The sequence below is a fragment of the Neomonachus schauinslandi genome, chromosome 5, assembly GCF_002201575.2.
Source record: "Neomonachus schauinslandi chromosome 5, ASM220157v2, whole genome shotgun sequence".
In the NCBI taxonomy this organism is placed as follows: domain Eukaryota; kingdom Metazoa; phylum Chordata; class Mammalia; order Carnivora; family Phocidae; genus Neomonachus; species Neomonachus schauinslandi.
In genome coordinates, this window is record NC_058407.1 from 170,246,969 (window position 1) to 170,254,448 (window position 7,480).

Sequence of the window (7,480 nt, forward strand, 5' to 3'; positions counted from 1 at the left end):
CCCTCGGTCCCTCCCTCCCCGCTCGTGCTCGGTCGCTCTCTCATTTCTCTCTCTCAAATAAGTAAAATCTTAAAATAATAATAATAAAAATAACAAAATTTAAAGCTCCAGATATTTTCAGTGTCTGATTATTGATTGGTGGTGGTTGGGGGTCTGTTACACAAAGTCTTTTCCTTAGCCTTTCTCATTCTTACAATAAAGCCGCAAATCTGTAAACTGAGTGCTAGTGATTTTGTTGAAAGCATTCTGGCTGATAAAAACCATAGGCACGGTTGCGAAGCCATTGTCCTAAACCACGAGATATAAAGAAAAAACATGATATAGGAATGAGTTCACAAGGAAAAGTTAGATGTTAGAAAGAGGCAAGTACGAAGATTGGCTTTGAAGTGGAAAATTGTGCGGACCTGGAGTTTATGAACATTGGTACTAGAAGGGCCGCTCTCCTTGAGCCAAAGAGCGACCGGATGAAAGATATTCCTTTCCTCTGTGCAGAAAAGCTCCAGTTCTTCACTTCAGAAACCAGAAGAAATCAATTGTCATTCCAGTCCAGATGACCATAGTCACCTGAATAGTCTCTCCACATCTAATCTTGCCTTTCTTAATCCATGCTATTCAAGACAGCCAAGATGAACGTTGAAAAATTAAATCTGTTTATGTCCCTCTCCTCAGAACCCTTCAGTGACTTCCCTCTGCCCTGGAATAAGACATAAACTCCTTAGCACGGTTTATAAAACCCTGCATAGGGGCACCTGGGTGGCTCGGTTGAGCATCTGGATCTCAGCCCAGGTCTTGATCTCAGGGTCCTGAGTTCAAGCTCAGCGTTGGGCTCCAGCCTGGGCATGGAGCCTACTTAAAAAAAATTTTTTTTAATTAAATAAAAGAATAAAATAAAATATACATACTAGCTAAACTGCAAAATTCTAATAAGGATGATGAAATTAACACATCTTTCTGTTGTGTGCTGTGTAGATACCCACAATACTACTACTACTCATAAAGACTTAACAAAGATAGTCAATAGACTATGACTGAAGGCACTTCTCAGCTTGAATCTGAAAATCACAAGCAGGGGACACACAATTTACCAGCTGCTCAGAAACCAGGCATGGTTGTTACTGTATTATGAAAAGCAGACTTTGCTGTTTCCTGTGATTCTAACTTTTTGGAATCAGGGTTTTTTTTGCATTTTCATATCTCTGGTTTCCAGAAGTACCTTCTAATTGTTGTTGGCCAGGTGCCTCTAGTGTGTAGTCATCATACCTGTGGCAGGACACAGGCCAGAATGGGTATCAACAGAAGAAAACCCGAGAGACAATAGTGGAGCATACTTAAGAGTTGCCATAATTTCTATTCATGTTTTCTGTTATTACTAAAATGGTAACTTTATTTTTTTTAAAGATTTTATTTATTTATTAGAGAGAGAGAGAGATAGTGAGAGAAGGAACACAAGCAGGGGGAGTGGGAGAGGGAGAAGCATGCTTCCCACTGAGCAGGGAGCCCCATGTGGGGCTCGATCCCAGGACCCTGAGATCATGACCTGAGATGAAGGCAGACGCTCAATGACTGAGCCACCCAGGCACCCCTAAAATGGTAACTTTAAATTTCTCAGTAGTTGAGGTCTTAATTTTTCTGTATATAAGTTGACATATTATTATTACAAATTTCATTGATTTATAATCATAAAATAGACCTATACATTTTCCTTCTTTTCACTTATTTGCATTATTAGAACAAGCCAATTATAACTTTAAAATAAGTGTTCAATCTTTTTATGGTAAACGTGACTCGATATTTATTTATTTATTTATTTTTAAAGATTTTATTTATTTATCTGACAGAGAGAGACACAGCGAGAGAGGGAACACAGGCTGGGGGAGTGGGAGAGGGAGAAGCAGGCTCCCCGTGGAGCAGGGAGCCTGATGTGGGGCTCGATCCCAGGACCCTGGGATTATGACTTGAGCCGAAGGCAGACGCTTAACGACTGAGCCACCCAGGCGCCCCTTGACTTGATATTTAGAGTGTAGCATTGTTTATGTTGTTAAAGTAAGTTTCAGTGTTTACATATTCTAGATTCAGACTTCTTTTTGGTCATTTTGCTCATAAAATGAATAGATCTTAGGAATGTATTTCTATTTGATAATTTTAAAATATGAGACTACCATATCAACACTCATGAAGAAAAGACCAAAGAAATGTTCAGGGAAAAGTAATATCACTTTAAATATTTTCATTATTAGAAAAGAAAGTGAAAAAATAAAGAAACTGACTAAATATTTTAGACTTTGGGGAAACAAAACAAAAAATTTAAGGAATCTAAGAGGATGAAAATAATGAAAGCATAATCCATTCAAAAATAAACAAGAGCAAATAATACTTGAAATAAGCTAGATAAATTCTGGAAACTGTGTGGGTTGTTGTTTTTTTTTTTATATTTTATTTATTTATTTGACAGAGAGAGACACAGCAAGAGAGGGAACACAAGCAGGGGGAGTGGGAGAGGGAGAAGCAGGCTTCCTGCAGAGCAGGGAGCCCGATGCAGGGCTCGATCCCAGGACCCTGGATCACGACCTGAGCTGAAGGCAGCTGCTTAATTGACTGAGCCACCCAGGAACCCCTGGAAATTGTGTTTTAAAAAGCAGTTAGTGACACCCGGAGCCAGTGCGGTGAGGACCATGTTGCTTCCAAACATCCTGCTCACTGGTACACCAGGGGTTGGAAAAACCACGCTAGGCAAAGAACTTGCATCAAGATCAGGACTGAAATACATTAATGTGGGTGATATAGCTCGAGAAGGGCAGTTATATGATGGCTATGATGAAGAGTATGAATGCCCCATTTTAGATGAAGACAGAGTAGTTGATGAATTAGAAAACCAAATGAGCGAAGGTGGAGTTATTGTTGATTACCATGGTTGTGATTTCTTCCCTGAACGCTGGTTTTATATAGTTTTTGTGCTGCAAGCAGATAACAGTGTATTGTACAAAAGACTTGAAACAAGGGGTTATAATGAAAAGAAACTAAAAGACCGTATTCAGTGTGAAATTTTTCAAGTTCTTTATGAAGAAGCATTAGCATCCTACAAGGAAGAAGTAGTACCTCAACTGCCCAGCAGTAAATCAGAAGATCTAGAGGAGAATATCAATCAGATATTGAAGTGGATTGAGCAGTGGATCAAGGATCATAGCTCCTGACTTACAAGACTGGCCACTTTACAACCACTCTCGTTATATCCCTGCCATAATGAATAAATTGTCCAGTTATCAGTAAAACTTTTTTTTTAAAGATTTTATTTATTTATTTGAGAGAGAGAGAGAGAATGAGAGAGAGCACATGAGAGGCGGGAGGGTCAGAGGGAGAAGCAGACTCCCCGCCGAGCAGGGAGCCTGATGTGGGGCTCGATCCCGGGACTCCAGGATCGTGACCTGAGCCGAAGGCAGTCACTTAACCAACTGAGCCACCCAGGCGCCCCTCAGTAAAACTTTCTTATTAAGATTGTGCTGCAGGACTAGTAGATGGATAATCTAAAGGTTTATGTTTGGGCTTTTTTTCTCCACGAGAAAGCAAAACATTCTCAAGTATAGTATATATAATATCATTAAGGATTTAGTGTAAAAACTGTCATCTTAAATGCTTCAACTGCTGAAGAATAAATAAATCTGACCAAATGGGTGGCTATCTTCTAAGCTGGTTACAAAAGAAAATGAAGATGATCCCTTAAAATAAAACTTAAGACTAAGGATAAAGGGGCGCCTGGGTGGCTCAGTCGGTTTGGCAGCTGCCTTCGGCTCAGGTTATGATCCCAGGGTCCTAGGATTGAGGCCCGCATCAGGCTCCCTGCTCAGCGGAGAGCCTGCTTCTCCCTCTCCCTCTGCCGGCCTCTTTGCCTACTTGTGCTCTCTCTCTATCTCTCTGTCAAATAAATAAATAAAATCTTAAAAAAAAAAAAAAGACTAAGGATAAAAAAAGCAGTTAGTAAGTGAAATTATATATGGGAAAACATGAACTATGTGGAAAAATTAAAATATCACTGAAGACACCATACCCAGTGATAGTCAATAAATCAGAAATTTAAAATGAAATGGTAAAAATAAGGTAATGAAAAACAGGCAATCAGGGTTTAAGCTGGACTCCCATCCTGGAGCTGTCTGGTCTATTTCTAATTCATCCAGTTATGCTCCAGCCCCTCAGTGCTCCTAGTGGAAGCATGTGGGGTTCATCAGGGCTCCTCCTCCATGGTGGGCCTTGGACTCTGATTGTTGTCCCACCACCCAGAGAGCTTGCATCTCTTCAGTGTTTTCAACCTCTTAAGTACCACGTTTGCTTTTGTAATCAGCAATTATCTTAGTGAGAAGGGTGGACTCAAATGTAGAGCTCACCTCTTTTGCCTCGTCTTGATCTGGTCTCTGCAAATTTTCATTGCCTGGGTGGCTCCATCTGTTTGTTTTACTTTATTTAGCTTCTCTAGTTGTTCTTCATGGGAGGGCTGGTCCAAACTCCTAGTCAAGCATAAGAAGAACTCAATTTAGTCATCCTTGAAGATAAACAGATCTTCCAGGGCCTACTCTTTATACAAAATACTTGCTTTGATGGATTCTCTTTGACTCATCTTGTTTATCTGAGCACTATTTATATGGTGACAGAATTCTCCCCTTAATGAGAGCTGAGGTCGTCATATTTGTTCGTATTAACTGTTGAGTCTTTTAGCTACCTGAGCAGGTTGGGAATGATGTATGGCCTTGAGCATGAAGAAGTCTTTCTCTGCTGCTTTACAACCTCTAATTTTGTTGAAGCTCCAAACCCTTGGATCACCTTTGTTGAATCAAGTTCATATACTGTACCCTAGGAGCTGAATTTGAGCCTGACTTTCTTCTCCCATGTGAGGTTTGAGTTGGTGATTTTTGTCAGAAGTTCTCCCGTTTACTTTTTTTTATATATATATTCAAACTTTCCCCAGATGATCATTTTCTTCCTCCAATTGGGTCCCAACCAAGGTCATGATTTCTGTGACATTTTTTTTTACCATACCTCTTCTGCCTTCTCAGTAAAGTGCTAGTGGTCTTTCAGAGACAGGTGTACATAATGGTTAAGCCCTCAGTTGTTAAGTCTGACCCATGGTTTAAATTCCAGTTCCAAAACTTATTGGTGTGTGCCCCTGGATGAGTGATTTAGCCTTTCTGAGTTACAGTTTTATCTGTGAAATGGACATAATAATTGTACCTATCTTATGGATTATCGTGAAAACTAAATAGAACAAGAAGCATTTAGGGGTGTCTGGCTGGCTCAGTCTGTAAAGCATGTGACTCTTATCTTGGAGTCATGAGTTCAAGCCCCACGTTGGCCCTAGAGATTACTTTTTAAAAAAGCATTTAATAAATATTGGCTGTTATTAGTTGTTATTATATTGGGAGGATCAAGTGCTTCCATTTTATCCTCCTGTTGTATAAACCCCTTAACGTCTTTTTCTCCAAATGCCAATGCTTTAGAATTTCCTTAGAAGAACACATCATGTCTGTATATTCTTGCAAAAAAAAAAAAAAAGTATAACCTAAGTCTTATCATGAAGAAACAATCAGATCAATCCAACTGAGGATTATTCTAAAATCAATGGGCCTCTGTTCTTCAAAAACATCAATGTCAGGGGGCACGTGGGTGGCTCATTCAGTTAAGTGTGTGACTCTTGATTTCGGCTCAGGTTATGATCTCAAGGTCATGGGATCGAGCCCCGTATCAGGCTCCATGTTCAGCGTGGAGTCTGCTTGTCCCTCTTCCTCTGCTCCTCCCCCACTCATGTTCTCTCTCTCTCAGATAAATAAATAAAATATTAAAACAAAAACAAAAACAAATCAATGTCAGGAACACAAAGGCAGGCTGAGAAACGTACCAGGTCAAAGGAAATTAAAAACACATGACAATTAAATGTGATGCATAATCTTGGATTGGATGATGAATTTAAAAAATTTTGTATAAAATACATTACTGGGACAATTTGTAAAATCTAAGTATGTTGTATATATTAGATATTCTTATTGTATTAATGTTAAATTTGCAAGATTTGGTAATTTTACAGTGGTTATATAAGAGAATGCCTCTGTTCTTTAGCATAATACATGCTAAAATTTAGTGTGATGCATGTGAAAATATTTCAAAGTTATGGGTCATGATGTTGCAACTTACTCTCAAATGATCTAGAAAAATGGTAATAATAGCACAAACAATATGTATACATGTGTTTGGATTTATATACCTATATAAAAAATGTGACAGAATGTTTAAAAAACAGTAAATCTAGGTGGGGAGAATATGAGAATTCATATACTATTCTTGCAACTTTTCTCTAGGCTTGAATTACATTTATTTATTTACTTATTTTGGCTTGAATTACATTTAAAAAGTTGCACATTCTGGCTTGCTGTATATTCCTATAATTATAGAGTAAAATAAAACTTCTATACTTGAGATTACCAAGAATTTCTATTAACTTCTGTGAATGGGCCATCTTATTTCTTTGCATGCCTCACAATATTTGCTTGAAAATGAACATTCTGAGGGGCACCTGGGTGGCTCAGTTGGGAGTCTGACCCTTGATTTCGGCTCAGGTCATAATCTCAGGGTCATGATCACAGGGCCATGAGATCAAGCCCTGTGTCAGGCTCCATGCTCAGTGGGGAGTCTGCTTGAGATTCTCTCTTTCCCTCTGGCCCTCCCCAACCCTGCTCTCTCTTAAAATAAATAAATAAATCTTTAAGAAAAAAGAAAATGAATATGATCTCTCTGATATGAGGAATTCTTAATCCCAGGAACAAACTGAGAGTTGCTGGAGTGGTGGGGGGTGGGAGGTTTGGGGTGACTGGGTGATAGACATTGGGGAGGGTATGTGCTATGGTGAGCACTGTGAATTGTGTAAGACTGATGAATCACAGATTTCCTCTAAACCAGCTCTACAGACATTTAAAAGAAATACATTGGTTTCTCCACTGGGGTAGCCAAGTTTTGCAAACTTTTTCTTTCTTGCTTGAAGTTCCTTCCTCCTCTCCTTCTTTCCTTCCATAAAGCTGTTTTTAAAACACACATTAAGGGCGCCTGGCTGGCTCAGCGGGTAGAGCTCATGACCCTTCATGTCAGGGTTGTTAGTTCAAGCCCCACCTTGTGGATAGAGCTTATGTAAAATAAATAAATAAAATTTTAAAAAAAACAAATTAAGTTTATAGGTAATACCTGCCAGTATAGTATTACTGAGGAAATTGTTTTACAAAAAAAAATTTTACAAAAGAAAGACGTTTAAGGATAGACAGACATAGAAAAATACCAGGGAAAGTTGCAAATCATCACAACAGCCTTGATTTTCCCCGAGATGTTTGATTATGGGCAATTTTATTTTCTCATCAAAATTCCCTGTATTTGGCAAATTTTCTTTTACAAAACATATTTTAGGGACACCTGGCTGGCTTAGTCAGTAGAGCATGGGACTCCTGATCTCAGA

The 7,480-nt window shown here is 38.9% G+C and overlaps 1 protein-coding gene across 1 annotated transcript; it reads left to right on the plus strand.

Moving 5' to 3' along the window:
- Positions 1-2,672: 2,672 nt before the first annotated feature.
- Positions 2,673-3,191, plus strand: LOC110571909 (adenylate kinase isoenzyme 6-like). The gene has a single exon (XM_021680103.1). It carries the CDS (start codon positions 2,673-2,675, stop codon positions 3,189-3,191), a length of 519 nt encoding a protein of 172 aa, XP_021535778.1.
- The last annotated feature ends 4,289 nt before the right edge of the window (positions 3,192-7,480 follow it).

What these genes read in the sequence shown, in the direction of transcription:
- LOC110571909 (XM_021680103.1), top strand. Translation starts at nt 2,673, where the DNA reads ATGTTGCTTCCAAACATCCTGCTCACTGGTACACCAGGGGTTGGAAAA.